Here is a 19864-nt window from a genome sequence, read left to right as displayed (position 1 = left end):
AAGTGGCTTTAAAGAATAGACATCTCTTAGAAGACTTTACAAGTGCTTCAAGGAGAACAGAATATTCAAAGGACTTTTAAGTGGCTATTGATATTCTATTGTTTGATGTTCTATACCCTTGTAGGCATAGAGTTCAAGTCACTGAAACTATGAGATTCTTCTATTAGATAGTGAAGAAACATGGAATTCAGGTCACTGAAACTATGCAATTCTTCTATTAGATAGTGAAGAAACCTACAACTTGCAGTCAAACTATTATCATGTAGATTAATGAGTTTGTGACCTGTAAGAAAGCTATGACGAAACCCCGATTCCCTAAAATGGTTAGAGGCCATATATAGACTCAAATGTTTTAAATGGTTAGAGGCCATAAAACATACTCAATGTTTTGATGACAAAATTGAAATTTTGTTGATTTGCAAGAATAGTTTCACACCTATTGGTTGCAAGTTTGTTTTAAAGGATAAAAACCATCAAACATTGAATTGTGTTCACACACAAAGCTAGATTAGTTGCTAAAAGTTACAAGCAAATTCACGGTGTGGATTGTGTTGAAACCTCATGCATAATCGTAATGCTCAAGTCTATAATTCAAGCAATGATTGCATATTGGTACATATATCAATTGGATGACAAAACGTATTCCTCAATCAAATGTTGGAAGAAACTATGTACATGGTATGTCATAGGATTTGTGGATCCAAATAAATGCTTGAAAAGGAAAGCTAGCTTATAAAATCTAAGTGCAGATTTAAGCAAGCAATTGGGAATTTTAACTATATTTTAGCGAAGCTAATAAGTATTTTAGTTTCATAAAATTTACATGATTCTTATAGATATATAAGAAGTTTAGTGGGAGTACATAAAACTTAATTGGTCCTATGTGTATCACACACATATCTCTCTGTTGTAAAATAACATTCAAATGCTAATGACTTAGATTTGAGATTATTCATCAATAATGGACCATGGCGAAACTTAGTACATACTGGGTATTAAGATCTATTTACAAAGATCTTATGATATTGTTTTGGATTAAGTAATGGCATTTACTAAATCAAACACGAAAGTCTCCATTGGAGATATTCGACCCATGTGAATAAATCTAATTAAAGGATGTTTGAACTACGTATAAGCATTTACTAAGTTAAACATCAAAGAGTCTAAATGCGATTCTTAACCTATATTATATGTCAAAGAATTTAGCTAAATTTAGTATATACTGAAACTAGATAAGCTAAAGTTACATGAATAGAATTCAATTGGGAATTATTCTGCAAAAGAATTTATCATGTATGATATAATATGAGGATCGACAAAAACGTATCGTATGACTTTAGGCATGACGAACATATACCAATCTCTATTGATCTAAGTAAAGATCAACTAGATTGAGATCAAGAATACTTATGGTACTTGAAAAGGTACATAGGAATAGTTCTTGATTCAAGGAAATAAAGATATGCTAAATATTGATGCTACACGCATAAACACTGGCAAAGGATCAAGCAAAACCCTTTGGAGTTAACCATTGATAAGGACGAGCTATAGAGCATCGTGTTTTGAAATGGCAACATGGATTGGAGACCATGAGTTGTTGCGTGGGATATTAAAATATTAATTTCTATGTTCTAAGATACAGCTGGAAAGTATTCCACATATCTGTAAACTGCTTGGATAGGTAAATCCAAACAAAGCATCACTAGCAACCTATACAGTTGAAGTAAAAGTAATTATTGCCTAAGAAGCAATAAAACAGGGTTGTTTAAAGTTCTTCACTGAACTTGGGTAGATCACCTATCTGCTGGCTTGATGGTTCTTCATTGAAAAATGCGTAGAACCACTCTTGAAGCAAGAAAAACGTCTGCTAACTTGATGGTTCTTCATTGCAAAATGAGTAAAACCACCATCGAAGTAAGAAAGACTAGATCACATAATAAACAAACTCGAAAAGATCTTATCATCATATCTCGAAGAACATTCGATGAAAAGGATATTAAGATTGGCAAAGCATGATAACTAAACCTATGCAACAAGTGAGAAGCAACACTCACGTTGTAGCACTGGAAATCAAGCATAGCTTTGAATTCCATGAATTGTTTTAGAAGATGGGTTTGAGGCCCATGGTTATAAAACATTGGGGTTGAACATTTATCATATATGAAATGTAATTTCATATTCCATTTAATCTTGGTTTAGTATTAAATGATGAGTCCCTTCAAATTTGACGATATATTCAAGATAGACTGTCAGGACCAGTCCTGTGACTAAGAAATGTCTATCAAGTGAACTTGAATGTCAAAGGTTGAAAATGGTCCCTAGTCGGAGTTTTCTATAAAATTGGACGCATAGAAAACGTTAGACGACTAGAATGCAAGATGACTAGTAGTTCTGTTTCTTGAACTATGTGGACATGGCAATGTCATAATCATTTGCATAGATACTTACTTTGGGAAGACTAGTATCGGACAAGACCTATGAAACTTTACTGTAAGAGATGAAAGTCTGTCATAAGTAAATTTCATTAAAATTATTAGACACTAAATCCTCAATACCTGAGTGATTTGAGATTACTTGTTTGAGAACTGGTTGCTTTGACGTTGACCAACCGTCGCACCGTAAAAGGAGGCTATAAAGGCAACGCTCAGGTAATCACCTATCAAACGAAGTCTAATCTCAAGATCGCAAGATTGGGATTGTCCTCCCATAAATCGGGATGAGATGCTTAAAAGTTGTACAAGGCCACTCGGAGAGCTAGAAACTGTGAAATGCATGGCCGTGCTCGGATGAATCATAGGCTATGATTATCTGTTTATTTGATCAGTTGAACTCTGAAACCGAGGAACACCTCTGGACATAATAAGGATGACAACTCTTACCTTATGTTCAAGAGCAAGCATCGAGCGACAAAGGAATTAGGAAATGCACACTTGTCCCTAAGGACAAGTGGGAGACTGAAGGAAATAATGCCCTTGGTCCAAGTATGCATTCTATGTTAAGTCTAATAAATGCGGTTCAGTATTAATTAACAAGTTAATAATTCAGTGAGATCAAGTGAGCTGAATGCCTAGCTAGAGGCCGCTTCAGTTCAAGTGGAATTAATGATATTAATCCACAGCTTACTCTTGACTGAACCCGTAGGGTCACACAAATAGTACGTAAACGGATCAAGTATTTAATGGCATTAGATACTCCATCTATGGATATTCGGAATCGACGGATCTTGGTTTCAGTGGGAGCTGAGATCGTCACAGGCAAGAAATGAATACTCCGGAAACGATGATATTGCCGGAAACGGAAATATGGATCGTATCGGAAATATAAATATTATCCAAGTCGTAGATGTTGCCGGAAACGGAAACATGGTACGTATCGAAAAATATTATCGGAAATGGAAATATTACCAGAATCGGAAATATTGCCGGAAACGAAATATTGTCAGAATCGGAAATATTATCGGAATCGGAAAATAATTCCGGAAACAGAAATATTAAATATTTGTTCGAAACGGAAATTGATTCCGGAATCGGAAATATTAAATATTGTTCGTATCGGAAATGAATTCCGGAACCGGGAATTTAATCGGAATCGTATCGTACGAATTAGCATCGGACGAGGCCTGCCGGACGAAGGCCCAGCACGAAGTCGGGCCATCGCCCAGCAAGCCAAACGCGCGCCCAGCCAAGGCAGCGCCCAGGCCCACCGCAAGGCAGGCCCAGCGCGCGCCAAGGCCATGGCCTCGCTGCGTGGGCTGCTGCTCGCACGCACACGCATGGGCGGCCCATCGTGGCTGCCGTGTGTGTGTGAGTTTGTGTTCATGCACGATTCCTAAAACTATTAGAATTAGTATATGATTAAAATCCTATTCCTAAAAGGATAAATTAATTAATTAGAGTTCTTGTAGGATTCTAAGTTTAATTAATTCGTATCCTACTAGGATTCCAATTCCCATTCCATAACTCTATAAATACGTGCCTAGGGTCACATATTTTCTGAGATTAATTCAAGTATTCAAAGTGAGTTTTGAGAGAAAAATTCAGCCATATTTCTTACCTAAGAGTGCCGAAAATTCTAGTACCTTAAGGGCGATTCTAGTTGGTCAATCTTAAGGCGGATCCGGACGTGCTGTGGACTATCTACGGAGGGACGACACTTGGAGTCCTAAAGACTTGTTCTTGTTCGGTTCGGGCGCAGCTAGGGAAGGCACGCAACAAAGAGTATGCATCTAAATTATGCTATATGATTATGTGTAAATAATATGTATTCCTGGCTTAATGGTTGTTTCCGCATGATTTATGTATTGTCATATGTATCATAACCTAACAGAACCTACTCCCAATACAAATACAGATTCTGAACCTGAACTTAATGCATCTAATTCTGCATCCACAGAGCTGTTGGTGCCATCTAGACAGTCTACAAGGTTACACAAACCTCCAACTTGGTTGGATGATTATGTATGCACAGTTTCTGAACTCAGTTGGTGCAACATTGTTAGTTACAATGATTTTCCAACTTTTCATAAAGTTTTGGCATCTCAAGCTGTTAAAGTTTCTGAACCTGTCACTTTCAATGAAGCTTCTCAGTCTGCAGAATGGGTTACAGCAATGAACAAAGAAATTGAAGCTCTCACTGCCAACAACACATGGGAAATGTGTATGCTTCCAAAAGGCAAAAAGGCAATTGGGTGTAAATGGGTTTACAGGATAAAGATGAAGAAGGATGGTTCTATTGAAAGGCACAAAGCCAGACTTGTGGCTAAGGGGTTTACACAGAAATATGGGATAGACTATGCAGAAACTTTTTCACCAGTTATCAAAATGGCTACTGTTAGGTGCTTGATTGCTTTGGCAGTCACTAAAGGTTGGATTGTTCATCAACTAGACATCAATAATGCATTTCTGCATGGTGATCTAACAGAAGAAGTCTATATGAGGGTGCCTGATGGGATTTCTAACCCAGATAAACAAGTATGCAGGTTGAAAAAGTCTCTTTATGGTTTAAAACAAGCAAGTAGACAGTGGTTTGCAAAGCTCACATCTGAACTGCTTCATCTTGGTTTTGTTCAATCAAAGAATGATTATTCTTTATTCATCAAAACACAAAATCATGAGCACACTTTAGTTGCAGTCTATGTTGATGATATTTTGGTTACTGGTCCTCATCATTCAGAGATTGTTGCTCTGAAATCACACTTACACAAGAAATTTAGCATCAAAGATTTAGGTGAATTGAGCTACTTTCTTGGGATTGAAATTTCCAGAGTTGATAATGGTGTTTTTCTGTCTCAGTCAAAGTTTACTAGAGAATTATTGGCAGATTGCAATATGGATGTGTCCAAGCTAGCCAAAACACCACTTATTGTCAAACTCAAGCTGACTGCTTTGTCAGATGAACCATATACTGATCCTACTCAGTATAGGTGCTTGGTAGGCAAGCTCAATTTCCTCACTCATACCAGACCTGATCTCTCCTTTGCAGTACAGACTTTGAGTCAATTCATGCAGTCTCCCAAGGTATCTCATTCCTATGCTTTGAATCATCTGCTTAGGTATGTAGCTCATACAATTGGTCAAGGGATATGCATTCAATCTTCTTCTCAATTGGTTTTACAAGCTTACTATGACTCTGATTGGGCTGCATGTCCAGATACTAGAAGATCTGTCACTGGTTATCTTATGCTACTTGGTACAAGTCCAATTTCTTGGAAATCTAAAAAGCAAAGCACCATCTCCAGATCATCTTCTGAAGCTGAGTATAGAGCTATGGCAGCTGCAGCTTCAGAAATTACTTGGTTGGTAAGATTGCTGCAAGAGATGGGTATATCTAATCTAAGTCCAGTTAAACTTCAGTGTGACAACCAGTCTGCCATACACATTGCAAAGAATCCAGTTCACCATGAAAGAACTAAACATATTAAACTGGACTGTCATTTTACAAGGGACAAAGTGCTGGAATGATTGATTGATCTGACTTTTGTTCCTACTTCTAATCAGTTAGCTGATGTGTTAACAAAGGTGCTGCCATACCCTCAACACTCTGATTTATTGTCCAAGCTAGGTATGCTACCCCCACCTAGCTTGAGGGGGGCTATTGGAGAACATGATCATGGAATACATGATCATGATCAAGACAGCAATCAAGCTGAACAACAACTGAGGCAAGACAGCAACACAGTTGAGCAACAACTGACTAATACATTCGAGCAAGATCAGTCCAACACAAGAACTAAACTGATCACTGCACTGCTGACTTGTTTACTGACACTAGAAGACCACAATGCACAGATTGATGATGTGGCACTGCAGCACACAGATTGATGACATGGCTAAGGTTGTTACATGATGTAATAGTTAGTTATAACTAACTCTCTTAGGCGTGTTTGTTTAGGCTTGTAAACTAGCACACTAGTATAAAAACAGTAGTGTTGTAGCTTCTGTTCTGTAACAAGAATCATTCTCGATTCTTAGTTAATAAAATTCCCTTCTCTTTCTCTCAATTTGTAGTTCTAAATATAGAACTTCTTCAATATGGGTATGTCCAAGGCAAAAAAAAAAAAAAAAAAAGAAAGAAATGCAGTTTTTATCCAAATGTATGAACAAAATAGGAGCAGATAAAAGCACAAGTTACATGCGGGATATACCACTGAACCATCCTCATTTATATTTCATATTAAAGCGTAGAATATTATATATACTTTATTTGTTTTCTTCTCATTTCCAGCTTTTCCCCAGATGTCAGTACATGTTCAGTTGAACCCACTAACCCCGTACTGACACCGCCACTGACTATTTGATCAATATATTAGGAATGAAATTCTCCGTAAAATTTTGTAAATAGGTGGTATGTAGATGTACCTAAACATTGAACGAAGGAGGTATATGTAATCTTAGTCACTTATTCTCTCCTCAATTCTCTTCTCATTATCAATTTGTCAACGTGGGAAATTTGTCCCACTTCTTCCAATATATTTGGAGGGTAGTATAGTTCTACTGTTTTAGCCATTTTGTTCAAATTATACTTTATATGGAAAAAACTGTCGGCACTAGACTACGCCGACGACAAAATCATAAATTGACTCGTAAGTCGTAACACTGGCATGGGATTTTGCGCGAATTTCATTACAAGTTAGGCAGCAAGCCAGCAATTAGTGTACTCCGTAATAGTTTTTAAGAGTTTATAACGAACAACTTACATTTTCTTAATTGATACTGCATCCGTTCCATAATAATACATGTATCATTTCTTATTTGTACACTATTCATTAATTAGCTTTAATAATTTTTTTTTTACCATTATACTACCTCCATTTCAAAAAAAATCTTTACAGTTACTATTTGCACGAATTCCAATGCAATATTTAACTACTAATATATCCAATTTCGTATGTGAAAAAATTATAAAAATTTGATATTCTGAAAATACATCCCGACACCAATCTAACAAGATCTTACATGTAACGTTTTGATGTATATAATGGTGAGAATTTACGGTCAAAGTTTTTATACTTTTGACACATTTTCCAAAGCGTAAAGAACTTTTTGAAATGGAAGAAGTATAAGAAAAAATATAGTCGTCAAATGAAATTTTGTTAAATTCGTATCAATGCGAGGATTTTAAATATCAACTTTTTATGATTTTTACTCATACACATTTAGTGATATTGATGTCCAAAGAAGCGTATATGTTAGAATACGTACAAAAAAAATATTGTATGTATTGTAAAATGGATATAATACTCCCTCCGTCCCCTTAATACTCGCACCGTTTTCTTTTTCGGGTCGTCCCTTAATACTTGCACCGCTTCTATAAATAGAAATTTTTACCAATATTATATTATTTCTCACACTTACCTACTAACCCACCTACACCCCTACTCCTTACAAAAAATCATTTAAAAATCCACACCCCTCACTCACCACTCCCCACCCCTTACCCATTTCCCACTAACTATATTAAAAAAATACCCCACTATCAACTAACACCCATTAAATTAATAAGTCAATTTAACCGTCTTAAACTCCGCACCGGTCAAATCGGTGCGAGTATTAAGGGACGGAGGGAGTAGTACGGAGTACCAACATAAGTTGGTGGAGTTGGTGGGAAACTTACCTTGTGACTTGGAGGTCACATGATCGAACCCCATTAGCTGCAAAAATGTTTGAGAGCGACTCAAGCGATGACTTGCGTAGCTGGACTGGTTAACCTATGCGAGGTGCTGGTTCAGTAGAGTCCCTTATTTTTACCTGAAAAAGAAAACAAAAAATAGTACGGAGTAATATATTTGAACCCTAGATTACAAAAGTCGAATAATTAGAATGCATGTACACAAGAGATTACAATACTGTTTTTCCATATATACGTAGTAGTTAAATCCATAACAAGTAATTTGGAGTTAAGCAAAAAAATACTACTCACTAGTAACGTACTACGTACTAGCATTTGATTAGCTAAATTGATATAATAACTACTTTTCTCAATTAACTTTGCGAAATTACATTCATTGACATAAAAAAAAAAACAACATAAACTTTTTAGTTTTTACATCCGCAACATAATGTCGGCAATATATCATTCAAGAATCAAGCTAGAGTAATATAAACAATTACAACCAAATAAAATTTCTCCGTAATAAATTATGAATAAGTTTTACAATCTGACATGTTATTTAGTACTCTAATATTTACTCATACTATTTTGTGAAGCACATAATTCATAAAGAATTTAATAATAAAGCCACATATACACCTAATAGCCTTTTTTTTTGGTTTACATACAATGATACAACATATGTTTCAGGTTTGGAATCCATGACATAGTTTAGAAGTATCTTTATTAGTGAATTGAAGTTTGGAAAGGTGATACTTTGATGTCTAAGATCTAACTTCAAATCTTTCTTAGATTCTGTCATTATGAAATACTTCATACATCTTAATCATCAAATTTTTAAAGTTCTCTTAACGCGTAACTTTTTTATTTTTATTTTGAAGGAAGTAAACTATTTTGTCAATACAATACAACTAGCAAAAATATGATCTAAGTACAATTGTAGGATCTTACTACTAAAAAGCTTAAATAATTTATAATAGCAAAAAAAAAAAGCGAGAAAAAAGCGAATTTTATTTTCTTTCTTTCCCTCGCTTTTCAATTACTATATGACTATATGAGTATGAAAAAAAAATTAGGAAATAACAAAAGGGTGTAATTGTAACTTTCTAGTTTCTAGTTAATTTTGCCTTCTTCGACACCCTCTTCGTCATGATAAGCCTTCTTTGTTCTATCAGCACGAGCGAGCAGACAAATAACAAGAAAACACGTGGCATAGATCCCATGAACTTTCCAATTGGTTTTAGGCGGCAGATGCAACACCACACGATGAAACACCGTCATGTAATAATGAAACCCAACCGCAAAGCCCACAAAAGTTTGGGCCAAGCCCAAAAACTTCTGGCCCAACCCAGACTCAGTAGAGAACACAAGTATAAGATACATCAACAACATCAACAAATACATGACGTATCCAAGGGTCTGCAACACTTGCAACCAAACATAGGTGGACTGCGAAGTAGCGTAAAAAAACCGCAGTGGCTCCAACCCAGTAATTAAACTGGAGAAACACAGGATTGAGAAGTAAATGGAGAGGTAAATCTGGATAAAAATGAGGAGTTTTTGGAGAGAGAAATACGCGGTGATGCGGTTAAAAAGGAGAGAGACTAGTAAAAATGGGACAATGATGAATGCGAAGGAGATAGCTGTTGATGCTGAGGAATGGTATTGTTTACTCACATAAGGCTTGATGAAGCTTTGGGTGATTTCTTTATTGGCTTTTGTTATGTACATTTTGGAGGTCGTTGAGAATCTGTGCATATCTGGGATGAATGTTTGGTGGAATTTGTTTGAAAGATCTCTGAATTCCGCCATGAAATCGTAGTCTGTGTCGTTGTCATCGTCTTGGCTTTGCATCCATGTCGGTGGCGAAGGAGATTTCAGTTTCTGTTTCTGTTTCTGTTTCTGATTCTGATCACTTTTAGTATCAGACGAGGGTAATTTGGTAGTCGGGGTAGACGATGGAGAAGATTTAGTTTTGTTCTTCGTAATTGATTTGGATTTGAGTGGATCTGACGACTTGGTTGAATTAACCTTGGGTTTACCGACGGTATTAGGAGGAGCACCGACATTTTTGGAGGACGTTTTTGAAATGGGTTTAGCTAATTTGGTTTGGTTTTTCTTGGAAGAATTACTATTACTCGAAGAAATGGTCTGGTTTTTAGAGGAGGAAGAAGAAGAAGAAGGTTTGATAAGTTTAGTTTGGTTTTTTTTACTATTAGTATCAAGTAAGTTTCGTCTAGACAGGAAGATTCGATGAGAGTAAGAAGAGGCAAAAAGAGAAGAAGCAAATAGTAGGAAGTAAAAGGTGAACCTGAAAAACAGAGGAAGTGGAGCCATAATTAAAAATGGAGGGAGAGAGAAAGAAGGGTGTGGGGAAGAAGGAGTGAATGATCGGAAATAGGGTGGATTTAAGCAAGTAGGGAAAGAGGAGAGAGAAAGAAGGGCAATGATTTAAATGCACAAAGGAGGTGAGATGGGGACACACACTCACACATGGTAGTGAATCACAGGAGCTGCAAAGATACGCGGTTTTATGGTTAGTGCAGTCTAATCTTAAATCTACAGGTTCCCTTCTCTAAAGTAGGTTATTATTTAGCTCATATTTGATTCAACCTTTCTCCTATTTGAGCTCATATCATGGAAGGAGCTCAAATAAAAGAAGTCTCTATTACGGTAGAAGCTCATACCGTGGAAGTCTCCATGTTAAAAAAAAAAAAATTGTCAATTTTTATTTGTGATTGTTTTTTGTAATTTAATGTTGAATTTGGAAAAATGTGGAGTAATAATTATTTATTTGATTATATGTTAATGAAAATGGGGTACAAAGTGTAAAAGATTGAAGAAATATAAAAAGGATAGTTGGGTCATTTAATAGGGCGGTAATATAGAGATGTGAGTAATACTAGGGCGGGGTTTAGTAAGCCACATAATAATTTACAAGAGCTTATCGTATACACCGTATATTTGTTTATCGATCTACGGAGTAACAGGTTGTATCAGTTAGTTTGACTAGTTAGTTGATATAGTATTTGGTAAATTAAGGGTTACCGCTAATTTTTTTATATTTCCTCCGTTCCGGAAATATCGCACCATGGTTGACTTTTACTCATATAACCATTACTTTGACTCTTAATATCTCAAATCGTATGCAAGTAAAAATTATAAAAAAGTTATATTTAGAAAATATATATCGATAGGAATCTTACATGACCCCAAATGACTAAAACTTTCTTACCTACGAATCGCAAAAAATGACCAAAATCGTAATGCGAATAGTGTAAAAAACAAATGGTGCGATATTTTCGAAACAGAGGAAATATGCAAAATGACTATTAAGGATATTTACATAAAATGACAACCTTATTCAAACATCTAATGTAAAAAGTTCATACATTGAGATTAAAATTAGTTCTGATACTAAAATTCTCTTCCAAATATCTCGTAAATAAATACTCTCATTAGATTTTTGAAATTCACATCACAAGGCTCTTTTTTCTACAAGCCTCTCGTAACAAAACAAAACACACCCTAGTGATTTTTTTCTCTTAAGAGTTGAGTTAATGTCTATTGTTTAAACTTGTGATCAAAAGTGATGGTAAATCAATGTCGGCGAATAAGCTATGAGCCTAGTCTAAATTAGCAAGGGAGTGAGAACTTTTGATTTAAATTTTAAAGTGTTCCAACACCAAAGTTGCATCTGGTAATGAAAATGGAAAGTAGACACTAATAAACAAGTATTGTACATTTGTACACTGTAGACAGTCAAACAAACGGATCATAATTAAGGCGGTGTTGACTGGTGAGTGTGGGAAAACACCAATAGCTCATTATGTTGACTTTTAAGTAAACTTATTAGTGTTATTATTGTTCAGTACTCCATACTTTGGTAAAGATCTGGTTTGATAGATAGGTCCAAATTATCATACAACGTAATTGAAATAACAGGATTGCAGATTTGCAGGAGTACATTAAATGAAAGCACATGTGATACGACAGCAAGTTGAAGGGAGCTACTCAAAGGGTATGAATAATAAAAAGAAGAGAACCATTTTCACATTTCATTTCTTAACGATGATCTTTAAACAATTAAACCCTACAAGATTCATTACCGCCTACCAAATAGGCCGTAATGATAAGTTTACTCCACTTGATAAATTAAACCCTGCAAGATTCATTACCGCCTACCAAGTAGGCCGTAAGGCCCGTCATGATAAGTTTTGCTCCACTTGATAGATTAAACCATGCAAGATTCTTTACTTGTGAGTTGTGAGTTAGCACAATGATAAATATTACTCCACTTGATCACTTAGCCTGAAGCTCAGACCTTAACTTGTGAAATTCAACCATTCATAGGCCTAGAATTAGTACTCTAAAATTAGCTTAGCTTACTGATGTATATTTGCACTTTACCTGATCATAGTCATACATGTACCTGGGTTGCTAGAAGACTCTTTTCATCATTTTTGTCACCTTCATATTCAGCTGTCATAACTGTTTCATCTTCAACATCTTGCTTTTCTAGTTTTGAAAATGGAAGCTTGTAGGAATGACTAGTGCCCTCCATTAGCTGTGATTCGGATTCTACTAAACTCTGCATCCTTGCCCGTTCTCTGTCTCTTGGATAAGTGCAGTAAAGGAAGGAGTAGATGGCGCAGCAGACTGTCATTGTGATTGTGAAGTTGATGTTAAGAGCTTTTGCAAGCGCGGTAGCATTCTCCCTGTCAGTTTCTATCACTGCAGACTCTGATGATCCTTCTGGGATTGGCTTGTAGCCGTAAACATGCTGAGCCAGTATACCAACTAGAGGCGGAGCAAACGAATTGAGTATCGACTCAAAGGAACAATCTAATGCGTAGATGCTCGTTCGATGTTTCTCAGGTACTATTTCTGCAAATATTGGACTTGACAAAATTGCAATGAACAAACAATCAGTTGAGGAAGTGATAGAGTATAAAACTAATCTTGGGGTTTCAACCATCAGCTTAAGTTTTTGGTTGAGTTGGTCCTCTGACATAGTATCAAAGCCAGCGTGACACAAAGGTCACGGGTTCAAATCTAATCTTGGTATTTCAACCATCAGCTTAAGCTTTTGGTTGAGTTGGTTCTCTGACAGAAAGAAACTGTGAAATGGCAAATGAAAACATACTTGTTTGTGGCAGGAGCATTCCATGAAGTGGTGAGTCCCATGATGAACAAGACCAAACCATACTTAAAAGAACTAGAAGGATCATTTGGTAATCCTAAAAATAGAATTGCTGCCAAAGGAATTGCAGACCCTGAACTTATCTGAGACAGAATGATTCTCCCACAATTAGGCAATCTTTTAGAAAGGATATCCCCCATTTTCCCACCAAATAAACCTCCAAGAGAATTGCCAACCACATACATGGTTATGAGGAACGCGGTAGTTTCATGTGAGAAGCCGATAAGCTCCAACCACATGGGCGCGAAAGAGGATAACCCTGACCAAGGAAACGTTCCAGCTACACCTTGAGCAACAATTATCTGAAAAGATGGAATTCGGATAACAGATTTCGCTTCTAATAGTACCTCCTTAAGTTCTGAGCAGAAGGGGGTGTTTGTAATTACACACTCACTCCTGGGCTTATTTGCAAAGCGAGAATCATTAGCAAATAGTTGGACTAAAATGCCAACTGCAACGCTTATGATCCCAACTAAATGGAAGGCTAGCCTCCATCCTGGGATTCCCATGAATGATGTTGAGGCTATCATTACGGAGCAAATACTTCCTAGGATGGCGCCCATGTTTCCTGTTAGTTGCAACCATCCAAAGGCCATGCCTCGGGTGCTCTCTTCTGTGGAGTCTGCAACAAGGGACTGAATTGCAGGTATTACAATGGCTAGTCCTACTCCATTCAATGCTCTTGATACTGCTACCTAATAAATCAGAAAACCTGAGATTAATTATTACATTCAGCAATTTTTCAAATATGGTTTATGCACCCTGTTTTTAAATGAACATATAATTCAAATACAAAGAACATATAGTAGATGAACATATAATTCAAATCCAAAGAACATATAGTTTAAATATTTCACTTGTACATGTACTTTGAAATCATTCTCCATGTTCATTAAATGTTCAATGAGTGTTCATCAGTGTGCACAATGGGTGTATAATCCAAATTGGGACAATCTTGTTAATAGGGCTAATCTGGATTAATTAAGATTTTAGAACAATTTAATAAGAACACAAACTATAAGCACATCTGTATTCTCTAAATGCATTGCATTTCACAATTATAAGTAGTATAATCAGAGTGTCAGAGAACTATTCTATGCAATGCAACAGAAATAATGAAGAAGAAAAAAGTCAACGCCATCAACAAACCCACAAAAATTTCAGAAGTAGTACTATTATAATTAAACTAAACAGCAATTAAGGAGGGTAAAGAGGAAGACCTGGAAGAAGGTGGAGGAGAAGGCGACAAGAAAGGTGGCAGCAGCCCAAAGATACGCACCAATAGCGATGACAAAGGTTCGATCATGGCGGGTGGCAAGGTAAGCAGCAAGAGGGTAGCAAGAAGACTGAACTATGCATCTGAAGAGTGTGAGGGAACCAAGACCTGTGGGATCAATATTAAGGGCTGCTCCCACTTCTTTGTATACACCTGGGAGTAATGACTCGTCTGCTCTTTCTAGTATTCCTGCTATATTTACAAGCAGAAGTGTTACTGTCTCTGGACTCATTTCTTCTTTTCCTCTTTTGCCAGGGGAGGAAGAATACGTTTTCCTGTTTTATTGTCTTTTTTTTTTAAAAAAATTTACAGCAATTCTACTGTCTGTAACAAGTAAGACTGTAACGAGGGCTGCCAATTGCCAACTCGACAGGATGTTGCGAGCATCCAGAGAAATTACAGGGGTATTTCGGGTTTATTGGGGTTGCAGTATGAAAAATCACTATTATGGTCCTTCTGGCTTTGGTAGGAGCACGGAATATCTTCTTCCCAAGTTGGAGTCATAGGCCCTAGACAACATAAAGTTGCCTTTTTTTTTTTGTGTTATTTATATATATATTGCAGTAACAGAAAGAACAGAAATCGCGTTGAATTGAAGTTACTTACTCCCAAAAATCCGGTACTTAAACCGAAATTAAGCATTAGTTTAATTGACATAGAACCAGTGGTGTATAAAATAAAGCATTGTATCTGAAAAAAGAGCTCATTGCCTCATGCTGTCATTCAGCGGATTATAACTCTAGTAGTCCAGTACTATTACTAAACTGGATGATCGCGTTAACACGTGAAAATATTCCATATTGCTTGTTTAGGAGCCTAGGGATGGTTAATGACTTAATGTTAATTGTTTTCTATAAGCAGATTAAGCTGTACGTTTGTTTATTTGCTCATCTATGTTTTCTAACAAGATAAAGCTTAAAGCTTGAACAGATCTTACATATGTATATTTGGCCGACAGGTTTTTTATAAATAGTAAAATAATATTATTATTTTTATAACAAAAAAGTGAAATATTATATCGCAGGTTCTTTCGCTGTAGTGTCATGTTCTTTTGCTTATACACATATGTTCTTTTGGTGCACCACGGTCCATAGTCCACGGATTTCAGACCTTCATCTCCTTCACATTGGAATCTAGTAACACATCAAATTCTCATCTGATTCTGAAAATTGAAGTGAGGGGACACTTCTTCTCTTGCAGCAGAAATACCACCCTTCATTATCTGTATGGTAGAGCTAATCTGAGTCTGATCGAACAATTCTTCCAGAATTAGGAATTTTTTTTCAAAGTATATTATATCCCTCCTTATAGAGAGCAAGCGATTACAAAAATTGTCATTAGGTGTGTGGCATTGTTATGGGAGAAGCCAACTTTCTGCTAAGTAAATAGGTACAGATTTTTTCGTCAGAAGGATCATAAATCTGCAGTATTAACTTTCTATGTGCATAGGCTGAAGTCTTTAGAGAAACAATGCTTCCTGTATTGCAACACCCTTATAAAATGGGTAATCTCAAGTGACATGTATATATATTTCTGAGTAAGAAAAGCTCCTTTGAAAGAAAAAAGACGGTCTTATACGTATGACATTGTTTTTCTAGAATCTGACAAAGGTACTACCTGGGGTTGAAGAAGGGTCTTTTGTTCATTTTCATCAAATTCAAGACCCCCATCACCTCCGTGTTGGATATTAATGATGCTTTTATCTCTGGAACTCGGATCATCTGATTCTGAAAATCGTAGTGGGGACTCTTCTGCTATGATAGGAGAAGCATCATCTTCCATTAACTGTATCTCTGATGCTATGAGAGCTTGCATCTTTGCTCGGTCTCTATCTCTAGGGTATGTGCAGTAAAGGAAGGAGTAGATGAAGCAGCAAACTGTAAAAGGAATTCCAATTGCTGTGTATAGCGCCTTGGCAAGTGATTTACCGTTTTCTCTGTCTGTTTCAATTGCTGCAGCGTCCGATGATCCTATTGCAGCTGGCTTATACCCATAAACATGCTGAGCCAGGATTCCAACTATTGGGGGTGCAAATGAGGCTAGTATTGTCTCGAAAGAACGATCCAATGCATATATACTTGTTCGTTGTTTCTCAGGTACTATTTCTGCAAATATTGGGCTGATCAACCATAACCGTCAGTTATATTCAGACAAATACAGAAAGTTCAAAAAGAGGCCTAAATGAGTAAAAGGGCATACTTGTTAGTGGCAGCTCCATTCCAAGTTATGACGAGTCCCATAACACAGAAAACTAAACCGTGCCAGAAGGCAGTAGAAGGATTATCAGGTAAACCTAATAATAGAATTGCTGCTAATGGAATAGCAGAACCAGAGCTTATCTGAGACAAAATGATTCTTCCAGAATTAGGCAAACGTCTTGAAAGGATATCCCCCATTCTACCTCCAAGAAAACCTCCCAAAGAACCAGTAACAGCAAATATGGTTATAAGTAACGCGGTAGTCTTGTGTGAGAAGCCAATAAGCTCTAACCACATAGGTGTAAATGACAATGCTGACCATGGAAATGAACCAGCCACACCCTGAGCAACAAATACCTGAAAAGAAGGAATTCGAACAACTGATTTTGTTTCCTGTAACAGATCCTTCATTTCTTCCAAAAAGGATACGCGTGGTTTTATTTCATGTTTAGACTTTTCACTCTTATCTGAAAAGCGAGGATCATTGGCAAAAAGACGCACTAAAATGCCAACTATAACACTGACTATCCCGACCAAATGAAAAGCGATCCTCCAACCAGGGATTCCCATGAAGGATGTTGAGGCTATTAAGACAGAACAGATGTTTCCGAGGATTGTGCCAAGGCCACTTGTGAGATGTAACCACCCAAATGCTGTGCCACGGTTACTGTCATCAGTGGAGTCTGCAACGAGGGACTGTACTGAAGGTATAACAATAGCAAGTCCAATACCATTCAATGCCCTTGACACTGCCACCTAATCAGCATCAATCACAACTCAGAAGATTCATAATAGAGTTCCAGCAATTGGGTTATGAGAGCTGTCCATAAATAGCAAAAGTTCAGGGAATTAGTTTTCCAGCATCTTACAAGTACAATGCCCCAAATAAGGGTATCATCCCTCAGAACATGATCACTATGTACATTAAGTGTACATTTAACTTGCATCACTTGGACTCGACTAGGAAACGTCACGTAGGAAATGAAGAGTAAAAACTTCATGTAATGTAAATCCATATTCATAATAATTGTACCTCCAGTCCTCCACTGCAAGATAAAAGAGACTTTTCATCTAAATTTGACCTTCAATTTTGCTGAACATCATAGTAACAAATTTGTAGGTCAATTGATACTGTTGAGGCGGTTGTTAAACTAGTGAAGTTCGAGGTGACCACAAAAGTCAAGTGCATTGATTACCTGTCTCTGTTAAATGTGGGTTGTGGTTGGTATCTCTTTTGTAATTCGGTGATGTACGATGTCGATGTGTTTGGATAACAGATAGAAAAAAAAGGAAGGGAAGGAAAAGGGGATGGACAAATATGGGCTACGGTAGCAAACTAGCAATTGACAACAATAACTGAACATCTAGGTAGTAATTGACAACTTCTAACCAGATAGGTAATAATTCGTAAAGTCACTAAAGACGTAGGTAGCAATTGACAATTTTCTTCTTATCCAAACTAAGAGGTATTGTTTTTTTTTTTTTTTTTTTTTGACAAGAAGGTATTATTTGTTTTGTGTTAAACAGTTTTAAGGGAGACTAAGGGGAGGAAGCCCTTCCTAGAAAGTATGCTTCAACGGCCCGTTTGAATCCGCTAATAAATGGTTGGAATAACATTATAATGAAACTTATCTCAAACAAGGTGTTTTCCTTCAAAAATTTGCATTCTCACCCAATATCGCTCTTCAAATGGTAACAGACTGTAATGGAAATTTATGAAAAAGAGAAATTTTGAGTTAACTAACATTACCATAGAAATAAATGTTTATTTTCCTTGTAAATTTACGTGCAAATTCATTTCCGTTGACACGTTTATGATCGGTTGCCAAACAAGCCGTTCTTTACCCTTAGGTGAGGGTATGCCCTCTACACCCTTGTACTTAGACCTTTCTTTTCAATAAAATTCCTACCTTACCAAGAAAAATAAAATATGTTACTGTTTTATTCGTCTCAAAAATTATTCTCATACAATCATATTCATCTCATAAAGTTTTAATTAGTAATAACACATTTCGACTGTATAAAATCAATGGAACAGTAAGTGAGTAACGGTTGATCAGAACAGTAAAGAAAGTAAATTTAGCTCAGAATATGATATATTGAGTAAAGTCAACGTGAGTTAGATCTATGCAAATTCAGACAGAAGAGAAACTAAACCAGAAAAACAAAGCCTATAAACTTGCACTTGTTCTTTGGTGTATAGTGAACATGTGAACATGTGTAAATGATCTCATTTGCGAGAAACTTAACACAAAGAAGAATAAAAACAGAGGAAAGACAGAGACCTGGAAAAAGGTGGAGGAGAAAGCGACGAGGAAAGTAGCAGCAGACCAAAGAAAAGCGCCGAGAGCAATGACATGAGCCCGATTATGGCGGATAGCAAGGTAAGCAGCAAGTGGGTAACAAGAGGCTTGAACAATGGATCTGAAAAGGGTCAATGAGCCCAGCCCAGTCGGGTCTGTATGAAGTGCTGCTCCAACTTCTTTGTATACTCCAGGTAGCAGTGACTCATCTGCTCTCTCCATGATTCCTGCTAAGTTCACCAGCACCAGTGTTATTGTCTCTGATCTCATTTTATTTTTCTGGGTTTTCGTGTCAGGAAAGTCGTTTAGTTTGTGCAGTTCTTCAAACTTGTAAGTTAGGAAAACAGGAAAAGGTGGTGGTGGTGGAAGAGGAAAGAGAAGAAGGTAAGTTTGTTTTGTTGACTCAAAGTTCAACTTGTCTTTTAGATTGGAGTATTGGACCCCATCCACGGCAGTCGTTTAGGAAATTGTGAATTTTGACCCAACTTCCTTACTACTAGGTGTGAAGAGGGTTGCGGGCCAGGCCGACTCGAGGACCGATCCGACACGAAAAAGTGTTGGCAATTCTCATTGGGAAACACAAAGGAAAAAATAGTGTGAAAAATATAGAGTCCCACATGAAAAACTCATGTTCTCTTTGTTTATTAATTGAGGAATGGATGTAACTCTTGTTTAAGAAATTGTGAGAGTGGTGGGTGGACACATAACACATGAGCGTGCACCTGGCCGGGCTCAGGTCGTGGGCCTTGGGCTCTTGGGAATGCGGTTCGCGGGC

The 19864-nt window shown here is 36.8% G+C and overlaps 3 protein-coding genes and 1 long non-coding RNA gene across 5 annotated transcripts; 1 reads left to right on the top strand and 3 right to left on the bottom strand.

Moving 5' to 3' along the window:
- Positions 1 to 8016: 8016 nt before the first annotated feature.
- LOC110791059 (uncharacterized) lies at positions 8017 to 14959 on the bottom strand. 2 transcript variants are annotated; one of them, XM_056840816.1, is made up of 4 exons: positions 14533 to 14959; positions 13256 to 14007; positions 12520 to 13010; positions 8017 to 8246 (listed from the first exon to the last, which is right to left on the bottom strand). In XM_056840816.1, exons 1-3 carry the CDS (start codon positions 14818 to 14820, stop codon positions 12530 to 12532), a joined length of 1521 nt encoding a protein of 506 aa, XP_056696794.1. In that variant the 5' UTR covers positions 14821 to 14959; the 3' UTR covers positions 8017 to 8246; positions 12520 to 12529. The 2 variants fall into 2 exon arrangements, with proteins under 2 accessions (XP_056696794.1, XP_021851514.1); XM_021995822.2 differs by lacking the exon at positions 8017 to 8246 and having other exon boundaries at positions 12134 to 13010; positions 14533 to 14824.
- Positions 9101 to 10667, bottom strand: LOC110791058 (uncharacterized). The gene has a single exon (XM_021995821.2). The coding sequence runs from the start codon at positions 10444 to 10446 to the stop codon at positions 9223 to 9225; it is 1224 nt and encodes a 407-aa protein (XP_021851513.1). The 5' UTR covers positions 10447 to 10667; the 3' UTR covers positions 9101 to 9222.
- LOC130470530 (uncharacterized) lies at positions 13822 to 15611 on the top strand. The gene is made up of 2 exons (XR_008931109.1): positions 13822 to 13958; positions 14423 to 15611. It is a non-coding gene; the product is annotated as an uncharacterized lncRNA (long non-coding RNA).
- Positions 15612 to 15835: 224 nt separating this feature from the next.
- LOC110791060 (uncharacterized) lies at positions 15836 to 19526 on the bottom strand. The gene is made up of 3 exons (XM_021995823.2): positions 19072 to 19526; positions 16788 to 17542; positions 15836 to 16707 (listed from the first exon to the last, which is right to left on the bottom strand). Exons 1-3 carry the CDS (start codon positions 19357 to 19359, stop codon positions 16161 to 16163), a joined length of 1590 nt encoding a protein of 529 aa, XP_021851515.1. The 5' UTR covers positions 19360 to 19526; the 3' UTR covers positions 15836 to 16160.
- Between the last annotated feature and the right edge of the window lie 338 nt (positions 19527 to 19864).

Source organism: Spinacia oleracea, chromosome 3, assembly GCF_020520425.1.
Source record: "Spinacia oleracea cultivar Varoflay chromosome 3, BTI_SOV_V1, whole genome shotgun sequence".
In the NCBI taxonomy this organism is placed as follows: Eukaryota; Viridiplantae; Streptophyta; class Magnoliopsida; order Caryophyllales; family Amaranthaceae; genus Spinacia; species Spinacia oleracea.
This window is presented reverse-complemented; position numbering and strand designations above follow the sequence as displayed.